The 19,527-nt window shown below is 38.6% G+C and overlaps 1 protein-coding gene across 1 annotated transcript; it reads right to left on the bottom strand.

Annotated features, from left to right (window-relative positions):
- Positions 1–841: 841 nt before the first annotated feature.
- On the bottom strand, positions 842–19,169 carry LOC149070731 (zinc finger C3HC-type protein 1-like). Its single transcript, XM_089248650.1, has 8 exons — positions 18,356–19,169; positions 16,424–16,568; positions 13,390–13,473; positions 11,129–11,256; positions 8,446–8,552; positions 5,885–6,209; positions 4,730–4,915; positions 842–988 (listed from the first exon to the last, which is right to left on the bottom strand). Exons 1-8 carry the CDS (start codon positions 18,497–18,499, stop codon positions 917–919), a joined length of 1,191 nt encoding a protein of 396 aa, XP_089104776.1. The 5' UTR covers positions 18,500–19,169; the 3' UTR covers positions 842–916.
- Between the last annotated feature and the right edge of the window lie 358 nt (positions 19,170–19,527).

Genomic DNA, 19,527 nt, shown 5'->3' with positions numbered 1-19,527 from the left:
AGCGAATTAATGCCAAATTTTCGCACGTGTGCATCAGAACCTGTCTGAACGTGGATCCTTCACAGTACTGATGGAAGATACCTGCTGTGATGCTTGTAACTATTATTGTACTCTTTTTTGGGTAATAAAGCGATTTCCACTGCTTTCTGTATTGTGCCTTTACTATGTCTTTGTGTTTTTATCACTTGAAGATGGCATTTTCGACCTATGCTTTCTCCCATGTGATTATGATTCCTAATGATGTTATATCCAAGTTTGTACATAGAGTTCCGGGACACCCTGTATAGCAAAGAAAATGTGAAAATTAAGTTGCTAATCACAACTAAGAAATTGTCAGGATAATTAAAGTTGCCAAATTTGTTAAAATTGTTGAATAAAATGAAATGGCGCAAAATATAGAGCTGCTGCAAGAAAATTGCAACGAATTAAAATGTAACCCTTGATTTTGGTAAAAACAAAAATTCAAGTTAGCTTTTGTCTAAAATATGGGAATAAACTGGACATTTTAAAGAAAGGCTGGTCAGGATGGCAAAAATTACGGGAATATCGCATAAAACATGGCTCATAATGTGATCGTCACTGTATAAAAGTTTCTGAGCAACAGCAATACAGCATATTTGGCCCACCGACTGAAAAGGTTGTGCACCCGTTTTATATAATCTTATTTCAATTACATTTGTAGAAATTATGTGACAAGTACACTGGAACTTATTGGCGATGTGTGCAATCTCACCAGTTCCTGTATAAAAAAAACCTGATACACACATGTTGCCATTCAGTGTTTTTCTCCCTCTTCCTTCCCTCATGGAAGAAAATAATTCGGACACAAATCAAAAAATGGTTAAAATTCTTTTTATGTATAATGTACTTTTTAAATAAATGTCATAGTGTTATAAGAGACTAATAAAAATTCGAACTATGCGGGACTGCTCCATGTTTCCAGTAGGCTGCGGGCGCTGCTGATTTGTTCTTTCAATGGACTGGCACTCTGGAAAAGAGAATCAGTGAGATTAAGTCGATGCTGATTCGATTAAATACGGAAACTCTGGAAATAAAATAGCAATAAAGTAGTACAGGGTGTCCATAATTAAAGAACCCTATTTAAAAGGGTTGCCTGCAGCCAAAACCGAGTCTTCAGAAAATTTTGTGGATGGCTTTATAAAGTGAGAATTTCTTTCAGAGAGGGGGGAAATTAGTTCCAAATATCGCCACCAGATGGCATTTTATTGATAAGTTACACATTTAGCCACACTTTTCATTTCAGCACAATATGCACCACATGATGGCCATCATTTTCAGCTACCACCTGAAATCTCAAGATGGCATGTTCCACAGTTGAGCAAAGTGTGTGATTGGAAATGTGTAGAGCGCGTGCCGTGAAACGCTGTTTTTAAGATCAGGTAAAATACTTGGGTTGTTATGGCTGACCAAATGTCACAAATACCCTCCCACCCAAAGCCAAAAATTGCAAGGATTGAGGTCGGGGGCATCGGGAAGGCTGCATATTACTAAATTGCCGATTGATGACATTCTTCTGTAAAATGTCTTTTAGAAAAACTTTCTTAACACACTTTGCAACGTGTGGAGGAGCTCCGTCTTGCATAAAGATTATGTGTACAAGGCACTGACGTGTTTGCAGAGCTGGAACAATTTCATTCTGCTGCCTGGTGAATCAGTCCGTCACTGAACCTGTCAAAGTTACCTCCTTGAAGAAGTATGAGCCCATTGTGAGTAGTGATGTGGCCCGCGACTTCGAACCTGGTTTTGTGCAAATGAACTAAACAGCAAACTTCCAGATCATTTAAGTAACTCACTCCGCAGTTTATCACTAAAATGGTCTGCGGCACATTCCTAGATCACTTGAGTGGCATGCAGTACAGTTCTAGAGCACTTCGGTGGCCTGCGGAATAGTTACAAATTACTTAACTGATCCGTAGCAGTTTCAAGATTACTCAAATTTGTCTGCAGCACATTTCCAGATTACCGGAGTGACCTGTGGCACAGTTTCAGATCACTCAACAGCCCATTGTGAGTAGTAAACACACTGAAAATAAGATCTCTGTGAATGTTTCTAGGTTTTGTAACAGCTACTGCATGACAAAAAAATTTGCATGCCTACTACAGGTTTTCAAAGTAATATGCCCTCTAGTAGCGATATTTGGAAATAATTTTTTTCTGTCACCCACGAAATTTCACAATTTTCTGATGACTGGTTTTGGCTGTAGGCAGTTTTGAAATAGTGAATAACCCTATTTCAAAGCACATATATACTTCGCCTCGTCCTAAAAATCATTTTTTTTAATAGACACACCTTCAGTGTAAATCTTGAAAATTTTTCATACAGCGTTCTTATACTGGGAATGCTCCCACAAGGAGGAGGAGTATTGCCAGTGGAAAAAAATTTACGCACCGGCCTACATTGTTAGTCTTGGAACAAATTACTGATAAAAGTCAAGGTATTGCACTGCACACAAATTGACAGTCTGAAAATAAATTTTATACACCGATTATATTGGACAATTCACAACAACGTAAACTGTACCATCGATAGATGCAAGTGTATGCCAGAGTTCAAGCTATGATTTGGTCTTTGTGCCAGTTTTTGAAGGAATGTGTCCTTTATGAGGGAGTACCCAAAAATAACAAGAATTGACTTCCGGTGGGTGGAGCATCTGTAGTATGTAGTTCTTCCGGTACGGGAGCATCCATATGTTTCAAGTTATCAGGACTTTTGATAATGTTATCAATTTTTTTTTCTTTCTCTGTCAAAAGTTTTTTTTTGCGCATTCTAAAGCTAAGGTTTAACCAAACTTGTTTTTTCCCCTGTAAGTTATCGTTATCTCGCTGCAAGACTATGTAGGAGGATAGAATGTGTTCCCCCGTTGACAAACATTTCTGTACTTAATGTCGTAATTCGTCTGTAGTATTTGCTGTGACCCATATACATGTGGAACTGCTTTTTCAATGGCCTTCCTATAGTGCATAGTTTCCCAACCTTTTTTGTCCCATTGCCCCCCCCCTTCTTCAGAAACTTTTTTCTCCCACCGCCCCCCAACGCAATCTAACCCATAGGATCCTATGTTATACCCGTAGCTTCCACCGCCCCCCTGGAACTTTCCATCACCCCCAAGGGGGTGTTAACGCCCACGTTGGGAATCACTGCTATAGTGTGAAGGTGGAAGCTTGAAGAAAAACAGTTGTGCCATTTTACCAATGCCTGTTTGCCATACATCCTATTCGACTAAATGTGATGTATGGTCACCATACTTGCAAACAGAGTCCCAATGTGATAGCATAAAGCGCCATTGATTTTTAATTCTTAAATAATTATGAATAATGGGCTCTTAATTGGATTGTTGAACATATGAATTTTTAAACGGATGAAATTAACTGCAATTTAGTTTTATTGGATGATATCTACTATAAAACGGCTATGTTATAAACATATTATAAAGCATCCGTTTCAAAATGCAAAGTATTCAAATTATAGTTCCATCTACCAAATGCATAGGTGCCAATTCACAGACTTGAAAAATCTGTAGTTTATCTGTAGAGATGGATTGGATGGCCTCTTTGTGGATGTCTTGGATGTTTTCTTTGAAGTGGAATGTGTCATCACATTCCACTTCAAAGAAAACATGTCACACAACTAAAAGGGAAAACCTGGGGAATTTTTTTAGAATTGCAACAGGTGACCATATATAAATCCTATTTTCCTGAGATGCATTTGTAGCCATCCTGATTTTAGGTAATAGCAGGCCATTTTGCTTGCTTTTGGCATCATATTTGACAAGAGTTACCGATTTTTCATACAGTACTTGAAATCCTGATTCCCCATATTTTCCTGGGAGAAAATAGTCAGCCTGCAATTACAAGGACTGAAAGAGTATTCTCTTCAGGGATTTTCCATTCAAACAAAGCACAATTTGAGGAATTTTAAGGATTTTTTTATGAAGATACAAAAAATCGGAAGAATCTGATTTCCAACCAGAAGATTTTAATACGGCTGAAAATCGGAAGACTTCTGAGTAAATCGGAAGCATTGCTATCAATGCAAGTGCAAAGTATTTTGAGAATTCAAGTACACTTACTATTACCCCTACTCAAAAAAAATATTTCGAACAATGGAAGAAAAGGCTGGACAAATGCATCATATAAAAATACAAATACAACGCCACAACAGGCAAATTGCCCAACGAGGTGGCTGACTTAAGAACATCATGGATCCCCGAGCCATTTTTTGGAGGCCCTACCTACTACTGCTACACCACACATGCACCCCCCGCCGCCCGCGGAACCCCCAACGGATCGGTACATGTGGGAATGTGCGTGTACGTGTAGTGAAACCTGAAGTGAAGTTTTTTGTTTCTCTGTAAGCTTGTTATGTGTAGTGCTGCCATCAGTTTTTCTAACTATGAGTGAAGTGTTATGATTGAATGATTTATCGTTGTAGGACTGTTGCTCTCTGTGGCGAGACTTTTTAACGGGGAGATCGGCTCGCATTCGCACCTTGAAGTTGGAAACCACAGAAAACCAACTTCAGCCGACCACCACTGTGGGGTTCGAACCCGGATCCTCGCATCGCGAGTCCGTCACTATAACCACTCGACCACCACAGCCAATGGTACATATGTATGCATATATATATATATATATATATATATATACTGAACCTTCAAAATGAAAGACAGCTGGGATATTTTTGGGTAAAAATTAATAAAGGATGTACCGTGTCTGAACTTCCGATATTCCTAAGAAGACATTTAACGAAGAGCTGCCATCCGGGCAGGGCGAATCCTTTCTCTTCTTTGGCGAGATGACTGGTCGACTTCTTCTTGTCTTTGAAGGCACTTTCAACAATCCATGGGCACCACGGTCTATGTTCGAACAGCGGATCAAAAAATCGTGAAGGTTTCTGCAAAGAAATAATATTAGTAATGATTGTGCCACAATTCATGTTAACATTTTCAGTCAAAGAACATTCTAAAATTTTCGGCATAAAGTTCATTTCCGAATGCGTTGAGGTGTATGAAAATTTCAAAATGTTTCAAATAAACACCAGGCATAGAAGCAAAAACTTGCAAAAAAAAGTAGGAAAAATCGGGACACCATCGACAGGCAAAATATGGAAAAAATATAATTCCCAAATTACCACACCATTTAAAATCGTTCTGTCGTTCCGAGAAACACGCCTTGAACATTTTAATTATAATATTACATATTAATTATTTCAAGAAACTCAAGTTCCAACAAATTTAAAAATCTTTCATTTAAACAGAATGTAGTATCACAACATGCGGTTGTCGTGATTACTACACAATTTTCTGTGGTTCCCGACTTCGAGGCACAAATGTGAGCCGATCTCCCCGTTAAAAAGTCTCACAGCAGAGAGCAACAGGCTTACAACGGTATACTACTCAACCATTACACTTCACACATAGTTAGAAAAATTGATGGCAGCACTGCACACAACAAACATTACACAGAAACAAACTTCACTACATGTGCACGCACACACACATTCCAACTCGTTAGAATTTCCGCAGAGGAATATGGACGATGTGCATGTCTGGTTTAGTAGTAGTATCACAACAATGCATAATAGCAAACCAAAAAAGAAAATAAATCTAATCTCTATTTTCACTTGGACAATCCAATTAATGATCATGATCCGTTTTTTCCCTCATAAAAACATGTCTGGGGGCATAGAAATGCCACACATGCATACTCAACCCAATGTCCATGGGCTGAATGTGGCCCATGACCTTAACTCTAATTTTGTAAAAAAATTAACTAAGCAACACATTTACAGATCACGCAAAATTTCAGAAGCAAAAAAAAAAATTCATATAGATACACAAGGAACACTCAAAAATCATTTTACCTCCATACATTTCATTTTTTTCATCTGTTTCGAAGGACTAGTTTGGTCACAATCCTTGCATGAATGCTTCCTCTTTCGACCATCCTCCTCCTCCTCCTCCAAGTCATTTTCAGAATTCACATCAACAGAGTGAACACTTTTAGACCCATTTGGCACTTCATTTTCTTTTGCATGTGGTTGCTCTGGACTATCCTGACGGATGAGTTTCTCTTCAGACTTCATTGCTGTTTGAAGTTTACTGGAGCCACTGGAAACCGAGTTGTACAACAACAGGGCAACAGTCCTTTGACACTGATCACAGCAAAGCGATTTCGCCTTCTCTGAGCTAATTTGACAGAAAATAATATCGTGAAATTATAACATCTCACCATCAACAACACGTTATTTTTTAAACACGTTAATACATATTGTGTATATATATATGGGGTAAATCGAGAAGCTATCCATATGTAGAATAAGACAACCTTAATATTCTTTATGGGCATTGTATCATGTGTGTATATATTGTTTATAATTTTTGTAGTAGCATTTTAAATTGGGTTGCTTTTTTTTTGTAATATATGACATCCATATTTGTTATGGGCATCTTTTTCTCAGCCACCTCATTGGGCATTTTGCATGTTGTGGCGTTGTATTTGTATATATATATATAGTTGGATGTTACTGATTGCATTCATGCAAAAATTAACAATTTAAAAAAATTTGAGCCTATGTCACAAAGACAATTTTTTTCAACTTCTTTCTATGAATACTACACATTACATTCCTGTCAAGATAATTTTGAACTTGAATAGGCAGAGACAAAGATGTGATCCACATCAGTAATGTTATTAATTAAGGTTTACAGAGACAGATTTCCGTGTAACAGCCTTGTAGCCTCCGAGGGTTCCATGTATTCCAGTTTCATTATCATCTGGGGTTCTGTAACAACCTCACAATACTTAATGGTTTCGTGTGAAAGTCACGTAAACAATCAGAGGTTCCATGTGACAGTCGTCTAATTATCAAGGGATATGATTAAAACTCACATGATCAACAAAGGTTAAGTGCAACAGTCTCATAATAATTTACAGCTCCTTGTATCAGTCTCATAATAAGAAAATATTTTGTCCAATAGACTCATAATGATAAGTTTTCTGTATAACAGTCTCATGATCATCAGTAATTCTGTAATACAGTCGTGTCGTCAAGGGATACCTGTAAAAGTCATGTGATCAACAAGGTTTTCTCGTAACCATCTAGGGTTCCACTCAAGTTAAAACGGAACTTCTGATCTAGACTAAAGCATAGTGTTTTATATAATTGTAATTTTTTTCAATTTGCATCAGATGCACCTGCCAATAAAGATAGCTAAGATTCGATTCTACACGGATTGTCACCCTTATTCACTAATTTTTTGGTGAAAATTATCATTAACACATATGCTATTTTGTTGATAGTGACAAGCAAACACCATTAGAGCGAAACCTTACTCAAATGCTATTCAGTGTAACAATAAATCCCTCATGATCAAATGCAGTAATTTCCTTTATATAATCCACAGCAAAGTATAGTGTATAGTCTGCGGATCAAAATTTTGCTACTCTGAGGAGAAAGTATCATCATAAAGTCTGCAGTGGCTAGCAGTGCATAATGCACACATGAAAATATCATTCATCAATAATGAAATCTTTATAAAATGAAAAGAGGTTGTTTGTCCCGTTTTTGTAGGAAAAATGCTGATTTTCCTACTCATAGCTATGCGCCACCTACAAATCCTTAAAAAATTTACTTCTTGGAAATATTTATTTCTATTTGAATCTCTCAGAAAAATTTGTTAGAAATTCTGTAGAGGAATGTGTACGAGGTGCATTGTACAGTTAAGAAATACTATATAATCTGCGATAAGTATTTCTGATGTCTTTCTAACTTGTAATCTGCAGATTATAAGCAAGAAAATATAGTAAATGGAATGATTGAATGAATATATAAGAATATTGTGTGTCAAAACAAGATGTCTTATGCGATCATATTGTATGTATATCAGCAGTGACGTCAGAGTAGGGGAAGGATGCTCAAGCATCAGCATAATTTTGTAGTGGCAGGGAAACTAGTAACTCTCACATAAAGCTCAAGCCAAGTACTCGTGGCTGTAAAACAATGTTTCCCAAAGTTGGCAATGCCTCCAGTGAGGGGGCAGTAGAAACTTAGGGTTTAGTATAGGATCCTATGAGATGACTTGAGTTGGGGGGGGGGGGGATGAGAAGAGAAAATTTTTGAAAAAGGAGGCAATGGAACAAAAAGTTTGGGGAACTATGGTCTAAAATATGTCAGATGCCCCTGCAGTTTTTCAGGCCAAAAAATTCTCTCACAATGATACCTTTGTGGAATAGTTGTACATGATATTATACAAGTAACACATGATGTGGAATGGTTTGGCATGTGTGTGTGTTCCCATGTTTTTCTATATTGGGAGATGAAGAACATTTACTTTCACTAAAGATTAAATTTTGTTACATCTTTTTTTGTGTACATGAGGTTTCGAACACAAGACGAATAAATAACAAGAAAAGGTTGCTTACGAGTTTTTCCAACCAGTAGAGGCAAGAAAGACAGCAGAAAAATTTACATCTTGTTTCTCAGCAACTAGCAACTTCAGGAACGACAACAATGCTTCTTCATCAAGACCCTGAAAATAACAAAGCAGTAATGATGGAAAAAAATATTATGTTATACTTTCTGGAAAAATCGACAATAATCAAAAACTTTAAAAAACTGGGGGTGTTTTGAATTTGACTGCCTTGCAAACTAAATACTATAATACAAGATATACGGAAGACTGGATGTTGTGAAGATATTTATTATTTTAGATGTTAATATAAATATAAATATATTAATTGTGAAGATGTTAATATAAATATATTAACATCTTCACAACATCCAGTCTTCCGTATATCTTGTATTAACAAGTGGAGAGCGACATTCATGTCATAAATACTATAAGACAATATTTCTCAACAGCTTCTGTAATGATTTGCAATTGCCTTGTTTCCAATTCATCAGCATAAAATAATGACATAGAGGATTTTTTTTAATGTCATTTTATCAACATATCATTTTTGTCACATAACCGTTATTTTATCCACACGAGGGCTATAATTGCCAGAACTATGAACACCAGAACTCTGCTGCCAAACTCATCTCGTTGCAGTGACATCTTCCAGCTTGGCTTCATGTAATTAAGCTAAGGGCCACAGTTTACTGCATGACAAGTTCTACGTACATTCTGACTTTATAGAAGCCCCACTTCTACAAAAACCAGTGAGTTTTATAAAAATTCAAAAAAAAAATTTGGATATTTTCTGAATGTGAGTGAGTAGCATCATTCCATACTGTGTAAGCAAAGAGTACCATGCCACAAACCTATCCCATTTTCATTTGGATGAAACACACAGTGTAGGCCTATGTGTATAGCTTGTTATTGCAAGGCATTGGACGTTTTCTATCTCAAGCAAAATTGTTTGATTTTGGATAGCATTCGAGTCTTAAATTCCATGTCCTACTAAGAAAATCCTTCGCTGAGACTTTTCAAATAATCAAGTCAATGGGAGAGCAATGGGTTGAAATACAGTTTATGTGTTTCATCGACAATTGAAAATTGGCCATCAGAGAGAGTATTGAGAACGTGGAAAGTTTGAGATAGCCTTCAGCATCCACAATGAATGCACCTATGCAGCTGTCGAAAGGAGTTGTGGAAAATGAGTCAAAAAACTGTTGCAGAGATTTCATATATGTTGCTGTTATATGAGCTGGAAGTTGCCTTCATTTCATTTGAACATACAAATGGGGGCATTCACTTCCTTGCCCCAATGAACTCTGCTCAAACAAACCTGACGCAAGAAAAGACCAATGAACATATACCATTACATACATTCTTGAAGCTCTTTAAGACATTTTTCAATCGTTGATGCCTCACTGTCTCTCACTGTTTTTTGACTTGATCATTTGAGAAGTCTCAGCAAAGGATTTTTCTAGTCAAAGACTATATAACATTCAACACTTTTGCCCAACAATCACCAATTGTGCACATAATGTGTTCGACCTGTTCAAAACAGGCTAGTTATGCGTGATACTCTGTTTATTTAGCAGGGAATGATGTTGCCTTCTCACGTTTGGCAAACATCCAAAAACTTCACTAGTATCAGGGCCTGAATTAGAGGGGAGCAACTGCAATGGGTGGCAACAGAAATATCATGTTCCCCCACACACATACAAATCCTACTTAGGCCCTAACTATAACCCTGTTCATTCCCTGACTAAAACAACATTGTGATAGATATAAGCACAATAATATTTCCAAAAACTTATATTAAGAGCAATATGATATTTTGATATACAGTAGAACCTCGATTATCCAGTCTAATGGTGGGGAAGGTGAACACAAATAATCGAAAGACATGGTTAAACTGCTGGGAGTAAAAAAAATGATTTAAAATAATGAAATTGGTAAAAAAAAGAAGTATTTATGGACTTTGCCTGTTTAAAATGATATCGACTGCATATATATTTTCCATGCAAAAAAATCTAATAAAAAATTAAACTTATTGAATGATAGCCACGATACTAATATAGTGGGTTTCACTGATGGCAGAAATGCAGTAGAACCTAGATTAGTCAGTTGGGGAAGGTGATCACAGATAACTGAAAAATACAGTTATCCTTTACCCGTCAGCTATTCTGCACAGTTATAAAATGTACTACAAGGGAATGACACAAAAAAGGGATAACGCTGTTCCAGCCAATGAGCCATGTGGTCACGTGACTGCATCCAAATTTACACCATTATTGTGCCTTATCTTTCAGTTTCAAAAAATTAAAAAAGCAATAACTTGCCGCATTTCCTGTAATTGGCGGTAAATCTTCAAGTACCAATTGCCCCAGGAAAATGTCTGGTTCTTATGTGCGCATACGGGAGCTGCCGTTTCAAAGTGTTGGCATGGGAGTTCAACTCTGAGAATGGGATGGGAGGATTCTGTAGAATTAAGAAATCCAGTTCTACGAAATGTATGTTTTCATCACAACCTTCACAAAATCTTATATAAATAATGAAAAAAACCCAACAACAACACCATGGATAGAGAACAGCTAAACATGAAATTGAAATTCTCGTAGCACAGTTAATCTGTGCACGAATAATCGGGATTCAATAATAGTCATACAACCTGAATCTAATGCCTTCATGTGAATATAAGATTAATTACGCACCAGTTTTTCAGGTATGTCTTCTTTAATGAGAGGCAGTTGCTGTCCCAAGACTAACAATGATTCAAATCGGCTCTTGAATTCTTTCAGGGCGACTTCTTTATGTAGAGGCAACATACGCACGAAATTCTCTGTGCATGGAGAAATAAAATTTTAAAAAATTCCCTCTCAAATGTATCTGACAAACAACGAATGCAGTCAAATCTCAAAGGAACAAAAATTCAGATATAGTGGAACTTCGGTTAACGAGCAAAAATTGTGAACAAATTTTGACTTTATTAACGAACGGTTTGCATTATGAGTACAAATTTTGCACTTTGTTTATCAATTTCACGTTACCAAAACTGAGCTGATGGTTTTTCGCAGTCATCCACAAACGTACTGTGGAATTGTGAGTAATATTCTCCCCTAGTCTCCAGTCAGTGCGCTTCACTTAAAAAATACACACACATGCGAGTGTGACTGTTTACAATACAAAAATATAAGTAGCATTGTAACCATACGTATGTGCGGTCGAAGTTTTTAAAATTCTGCTTGGAGAAAACTGTGGGCTGATTCGATTATTGAACATGACTTTGGGGTGGGGGGCAAGCTCATGAACAGCAGCCATCATTTGTCTGAGGGACTGAGTCCTTGGGGAAGGTGTATCTCATCTGAGGAAGAGAGAAATGAGAAGTCCTTCACTTCAAATGAGATTAAAGAAATGTATAGAACGTGGGAATCTGTGCAAAATTTGGTAGAAAAGAAGAACCAATCAAATAAAGCTGTAGCGAAGCAAGCAATAAATTTGTCTGACGACAATGCAATTTTCCATTGCCAAAAAGTTTTAAAATACAAATGCAAATACAAAAACAACGGCACAACAGACAAAATGCCCAACGAGGTGGCTGATAATACAAGGCAAAAGCAAGTGTCATTGCAGAGAATTGTGTTATTTATTATATTATTATTGTGTTGTGTTATTGATTGAAGCCGTTTTTGTTTTTCAGTCATTTTTATGTGAATGATGAATGAATAACTATTACTACTAAACCAGACATGTATCTTGTCCATATTCCTCTGCAGAATTTCTAACGAATTGGTACATGCTGGAATGTGTGTGCGTACATATAGTGAACCTTCTGGAAGTTTGTTTCAGTGTAATGCTCGTTATGTGTAGTGCTGCCACCTGCAATCAATTTTTTAAAACCACAAGTTTTTCTCAACTCATAGTGAGTGAAGTGTAATGAATGAATAATTATATCGTTGTAGGCCTGTTGCTCTCTGTGGCGATACGTTTTAATGGAGAGATCAGCTCACATTCGCACCTTAACGGATAACGAGCACATTGGGGGAACAAAATAAGCTTGTTAACCAAAGTTACACTGTAAAGGGGACACTGGTTTTGATCTTCATGATAATCAGTGTATTTTTATGATCTGTGAGCCAAGATGCCCCACCCCCCGCATACAAACGTTCCCATTGGTTTCCCACTAAGAATGGATGAAAAGAAACACATTTTTTTAGGACAACCAGAGAGGTTGATGTGGAAAAAAATGGCGGAAGCAGGGGCATCCTGTTAGGGATACAAGGATCTACACAGAAGGGTGCATTGTATATTCATGAATTGTTGGGTGGCTGAAGCGCCTCCCCCCCCCCCTTTCCCCAAAGACCAGACAAACTACAACTTCAAAAACAACAACAAAGACAAAGTGGTTGTCTGGCATCACATTCAGCCATTACCTCTGAGATGGATTCTTTAGGATAGGGATCAAGACCCCCCCCCCCCCCAGTAAGTGCCAAAGTGGTGCAATAGTAAGATGATCATCTTCCATTACCATCAGGGTCTAAGGGTTTGAATCCAGGGAAGAACATCTGAAACAAGTTTGCTACCTACCCAGCCTGGGGCGACCACTGATAGATGATGCCTACATTTCCCACCCAACTCCACTGGTTGAAAATTGCAGTATGGCGATATATGATCAGAGTTGGTGTGTGGTAAAGAAGACCCCCATCCCCAGTTGTCCTTGGGAAACCCTTTAGGATTGGGGGGGGGGGGTCCATGTGCTTGGATGAAAAAAACAATTAGCTCACGTTATTTTTATAGTATAGGCTATACGGAATGTCTTTTATAAAAGATGTCCACCTCCATTTCATTGGTACAAGAAGTTTCATTGGAAGGTGTGGCAAAATTATATTTGTCAACGCGATTGTTGATCAGGAACTGTACGCTTTGCTGTTGAAATAATACATGCATACATGCAATGAGTGATTCTTAGACTCACCTGGACAAGGTGTAAGTGGCCACGGGCACAATTCCTTGTGGGACTTCATTAAATCGTCTTGAACTTTCTCGACACATTCTTTATCTGAAAGTGATTGAAAGCTTGTTTATAGCAGAAGAGATGCTGTCAAGATACACATGAACACAAAAAACTTTTACTTTCTACCTCAACAAAATTTTAATATGCGATAATCTTGTTATTATAGCTATTACAAAAACAGCATCAGTCTGTTTATTGCATTAATACAGACACCACACTCATTCGTATTAGTAAAAAAAGACAAATCTATATATCTTTGAGGTACAGCAAAAGCACACAACGCCATCTTCATAATGATAATCGCGTGTATACTGCTACTGTGCTACTAAACTCTACAGGAACCTCATTCATATTCCTACATGGAATTTCTAACGAATTTGAGTATGTGTTGTAATGCACGTGTATGTGCTGCGAGTCTGACATCAAGTTTGTTTCTGTATAATGCTTGTTATGGTGCTGCCATCTATTTTTTGAACTGTGAGTGAAGCGTAATGATTGAAATACAGTTGAATCCCGTTATAAATAGACTGGAGAAATCACTTCGTAGCAACAAAATTTTGTTATAAAAGAATTCCAGATTTATACATTGTTCCTATGTAAACTTATCTGGGCGATTAGAAAAGTTTTTGTTAAAGCGAGATTTTTGCTATAACGGTATTTGTTAAAACAGGAATCAGACGCATTTATGCAGTGAGATCTTGTTATAATGAATACAGTTATAACAAAAACTTTTCAATCCTTCAAATCAGTTTACATAGGAACAATGTATTGCACGATTCTGGTATTACGAAATGAAAAATTTGTTACAACGAACTCGAAAACAAGTGTCGGAAAATCATCAAAAGGGTGAATATAGTTCTCTTTCTGCAACTTTTTCCCTTATAGGGAAAAAAAGAAAGTTTTGCACCATCTTCTTTTGAAGATATTTTGTTTCATGCCAATTTCCCATAACCCTTTGCTTTTTTCCCCTATTGTCATTTCCCCCCCCCCCCCCCGAAAAAAATTGTTCTCCTATGGCTTAATTTTAACAAATACAGTGAATGAAAAGGAAATCAAATCAGTGCTACAAGTGGCAAATGTTCGATATTTTTCTTGTTTCAAAATGAGTGAAAAATTCCTGAAAAGGAAACAGAGTTTTCAATTGAAGGAAAACTTGACATAATTTCTGAAGTTGATGATGGTGTAAAGAAAAACAATGTGGCATCAAAATACGGCATATCTCCATCTACTCTTTCAACGTTTCTGAAAAACCGGACAAAATTGGAATTGCAAAATTCAAACGGCAGTTACTGGATCCCATAAGAAGATGATCAGACTTTTGAATTTCTAAGATGTCGATGCAGCTGTCTTTACCTGGTTTCACGACATTCGTTCCCAAAATGTGCCAATAATCAGTCCACTCATATGAGAAAAAGCTTTGGAATTAGCACATGCTATGGGATGCGAAAACTTTCAAGCAAGTATCCGCTGGCTGAATTGCTTCAAAGAAAGGTACACGGTGTGGTAGCAAAGCAGATTTGCGGGGAAGCAAATTCAGTTGACATGGAAATGTGAATGAATGGAAAGCTGGTGAAATATTGATTGATAAATTTAAAAAAGGTCTTACTGTCCTTCCGATGTATTCAACGCAGATGAAGCCGGAATCTTTTTCCAACTGTTGCCTAACAAAACTTAGACATTTAAAAAAGATAAGTGCATTTGGTGGCAAAAACTCCAAGCAATGCTTGACTGCTTTGTTTTGCTGCAACATGAACGGAACCGAAAAAAATTAAAGTTTGAGTGATTGGCAAATCCATGGTGTCTGAAGAACGTAAAATCACTTGCCTTGTGATTACAAATCAAGTGGAAGGGCATGGATGACTACCAGAATTTTTAATGAGTGGCTGGTTAAGTTTGATGGAGAAATGAAACAAAAAAAATGGAAAGATCCTGCTACTTATTAACAACTGCACGGCACACAATGAACCTCCAAAGCCAGAGAGCATTTGCATCGAATACATGCCTCCTAACTGCACATCTGTTTTGCAACCACTTGAACAATGCATAATTAAGGTGGCCGTGAAAAGAAAGTACCATACGCAACTGCTGAGACTGTTTTTAATCAGCTTGATAGTAAAGAAATCATAGTGAAGACTGACGTCAAGCAAGCTATGGATTTGATAGCTGGAGCCTGTAAAGATATCACTCAAAAAGTTATTTGTAATGGGTGGGAAAAAAAACAACAAATTTAATAGCAGCAGAGTTCTGTGAAGCACTGAATAATGCTGATGAAAGTGCACCTGCCGATTTGCAGGCTTTGTGGGAACACATCACAAAAGAAACATCCTTTCCGAATGAAGTGATGCTGGATTGTTTTTTCTCCGACGATGGCGTCTTCAGAACCATTAACGAACAATATCATTTGTATGATACAAGAAAAAAAAAGAACAATCCATTGCAGACAGAAGTGGTGAAAAGAAGAGCTTTCACAAGAATGTGTTTCAGTACCTACAGCATCTGAAGCCTTAGCTATTTTGGAAACTCTAAAATTATATTTATCAGCTCAAGATAACCTTCCAGACCGTTTGTTCGAGCACGTGTATACTTTAGAGGAATTTGTTTCCTCAGCTTCCACAATACTTGTGCAAAAGAAAATTACGGATTATTTGTCTCTAACATGTTAAGTAAAACTTATGGGGAAAAACTTCGATGCCTAATTGATTCAAGTTGCTTTTTGTGTTATTTTCAAAATTCAACTTCATTCTTTTTATTATCTAGAACGCAAATAAGTAATTTTTTTTTCCTTTTAGAATAGAATCAAATTCCACTATAAAATATTTTTTCACGCATGTTTAAAATTGAAATTTAGCTATAGCAAAGTGATTTCTTCTGTCTCTTGGAGTTTGTTATAACGGGATTCGACTGTATCATTAATGATTGATATTTGTATTCCGCTTCATACAAGTTAACATACTATATCCCCTCAACCTTACAGTTTGGACCTCACAATACTTACATGTCTTGAAGCTGTCGACTTTGAAGTGACCAGGAATGAGTTTAGCGTTGCATGTATCACATTGGAGTAGCTGGCTGCTGATGCATTTCCATCCGTACCTGGCGCAGACAGCGGGCGAAATAACGTGAGGTTTGTGAACCCATTTCTATGGAGGGAAAAAACTCAAATATAACAAAATGGTAACATGCATACACATTGAAGCATACATATAATGGCAGCACATCCAAAACAAATGTGCTGCCATCTATTGGTGAAAATATATAATCAAGTATTAAACATTAAGTTTAATACTCGAATGCCCTTGAGTGGGCTATACGTGCATATATGTGTGTGTGTGTGCGCTAGTTAGGCGAGACCAAGTGCCATCTTAACGCATGAGCCCTACCGGCATCTCAAGAGAAGAGAGGCTTCACAAAAATGAAATCCAGTTGAAATTTTCTAGAATTTACTAGGTAGATTCATCAGAAAAACCACTTGGCCCGGGGGCCCATGATATTCTTAAGATGGCCCTGGCGTGACCTAATACGAAAATTATCCAATGAACATCTACTTGATTACTTAGCGGAACAATTTTTTGAGCATTTGATGGCTTCAAATTTTAACTACTAAATCACTTGTAAATGGGCATTTCATAAGGCAGACTTGTAAACTTCCTGACACATTGCTTGACCCTGAATCCCCTCCTTCCCCTGTTATAAGGGCCAAAACTTGATGCTCGGTGAGCTGGGACCAAGCACTCATTTTGGTGCCCCCACTAAGGTTGGGAAAGAGGTCAAAGATTGAAATGTGTGCACCTTCTGGTACAGCACCCAGGAAGGCTGATCCGGATGGGGGGGGGTATTGAAGAAATTCGTCTGTCCCGCAGAATATGGGATGATCCAATGCACCTAAATATAATTGGCTTCTCCGACACATCACCCTGGATCCACCTGCCTCTGCTCTATTCACAGCTGAAGATGTTTGCCTGTGCTCCATTCCACATTCACAACTGAAGATGCTTGCCACTGCTCCATTTGCAGCTGAAGATGTCTGCCTCTGCTCCATTCCACATTCACAACTTGGCTTCATTTGCAGCTGAAGATATTTGTCTCATTCACTGCTCTTCCACTACATTCAAAGCTAAAGATGTCTGCCTCTGCTCTATTCGCAGCTGAAGATGTCTGCTTCATCTTCATTTGCAGCTCAAGATAACTCCCTCCCCACTCCATTCACAGCTGGAAATGTCTACCTTCACTCCATTTGCAATTGAAGATGTCCACCTCCACTCCATTTGTGATTGAAGATGTCTGCCTCCGCATAATTCAGAGCTGAAGATATCTGCTTTGGCTTCATTCGCAGCTGAGGATGAGGACACATGTCATGGCTCATTCGAGCTGGAGATGCCTGCCTATGCTCCATTCACAGCTGGAGATGCCTGCCTATGCTCCATTCACAGCTGGAGATATCTACCCTCACTCCATTCAAATCTGAAGATGTCTGCTTCTGCTCCATCCACAGCTGAAGATATCTGCCCTGGCTTCATTCGCAGCTGAAGATGTCTACCTTCACTCCATTCAAATTAGATGTCTACTTCGACTTCTAATCAGTATGTTCCATAAAATACAACGATCCATCCAACTTACACAGTTCACCCCTCCCGACATATCGTCGTCCTGGATCCGCGCCCGGCACCAGAACTGCCTCCCCAGTTGCATGTGATGATGTTAAGATGGCACTGCGCAGGGATGATAATGATAAACGATGACCATGACCCCCATATCCTGTAGCGGGGACCCTAGGCTGGGATCTTTTGCACGCCCCCTCTGTCAGACTTTTAACAGGCCCCTTCTGTAGTTAATTTATAGCCTGAAAAAGCAAAAAATGATAATATACGTCCTGGGCTAGAGCCCTGTCAGCCCCCCCCCCATTTGGGGGGCCATGACGATGACTTACCTGTCCTTCGATATATGTCTTGAGCCGGTTTCGATACTGAGCCGTCTGCAGCAGCTGGTCATCGCCGATGTTGTCCTCGGCGGCGAACAAGTTCAAGGACTTTGCGAGTCCGTCTTTCGAGGATGACGGAGCAGCCATCGCCATATCTATGACTGTCCGGTGTTTCGTGACTTCGAAGAAACTGCTACTGTGAAAGGACCGCGATCACGAAATCAGCGGGATCGATCACTCTCGGAATCGATCAACTTCGAATCGTGACAGCCGCACGGCAGACCAGCCGAACCATGTTTTCAAAATGATGATGATGATGATGGTGATTATAATATTGGTTTACAGGACAAAGTACACGGCACTACTTTTATCTCGTCATTAGGTCCATGAGTGTCATGTGCATGAGCTGACCATATTTTGTCGAGGAAAAGCTGTATTCACCTGGAAATATGTTTTTCTGCGCCGCGTGAACCGGAAATAGGATCATTTCGCGGTGACAGAAACGTGCAACTCTATCACGCTACGCGTTTATGTTCTCCTGACGTCGGCTGTTCTGTATGCTCCGGTCTAAAGAGAAGGGAAAGAAAACACAACAAAAAATGAAGAGAATCTCGACGAAACGCGCGGCGTACGAAGCATTTGACTCCTCCAGAAGCAGTCGGCCAGTCACGGGAAACAGCCAGTGCAACACGCCATTCATTCATTGTTTTCCTAAGGAGCGCAACACGCCTTACGCCAACTCTTTACGACTGGTGTGATTGACCGTCTGCTCCTAGAGGAGTCAAACGCGTCGTGTGCCGCGCGTTTCGCCGATCTCTTCTTCACTTTTGTTGTGTTTTATTTCCCTTTTCTTCAGACGGGAGCATGCAGACGACAGAACAGCCGATGTATCACTAAGTCGAGTTTTCCTAGGAGCACAGGTTCTTCTGCACCGCATGAACCGAATGGGACCGTTCCGCGTCAGCAGGAAACGTGTAACTTTATGACACGTGTTTGTGTTTTCCTAGCGTGGTGGATCACCTGTTCTGTCGTCTGCACAATTAAAGAGAGCGACAGAACAGTAGCATACCCATTTCGGGCATTTGCCCAGATCTGACAAACTTTTAAAGTAGCCTATCGGTCAAGTCGGGTCCCGTTTATGATGGCCATGATGATGCGAGATTGTGCCTTCCCCGCAGTGC

The sequence above is a fragment of the Pholcus phalangioides genome, unplaced genomic scaffold, assembly GCF_987345545.1.
Source record: "Pholcus phalangioides strain wild (caught in Gottingen) unplaced genomic scaffold, Ppha-v1.0 ptg000020l_1, whole genome shotgun sequence".
In the NCBI taxonomy this organism is placed as follows: Eukaryota; Metazoa; Arthropoda; class Arachnida; order Araneae; family Pholcidae; genus Pholcus; species Pholcus phalangioides.
The sequence above is the reverse complement of the archived record's forward strand: the minus strand, read 5'-3'. Positions and strand labels throughout refer to the sequence as shown.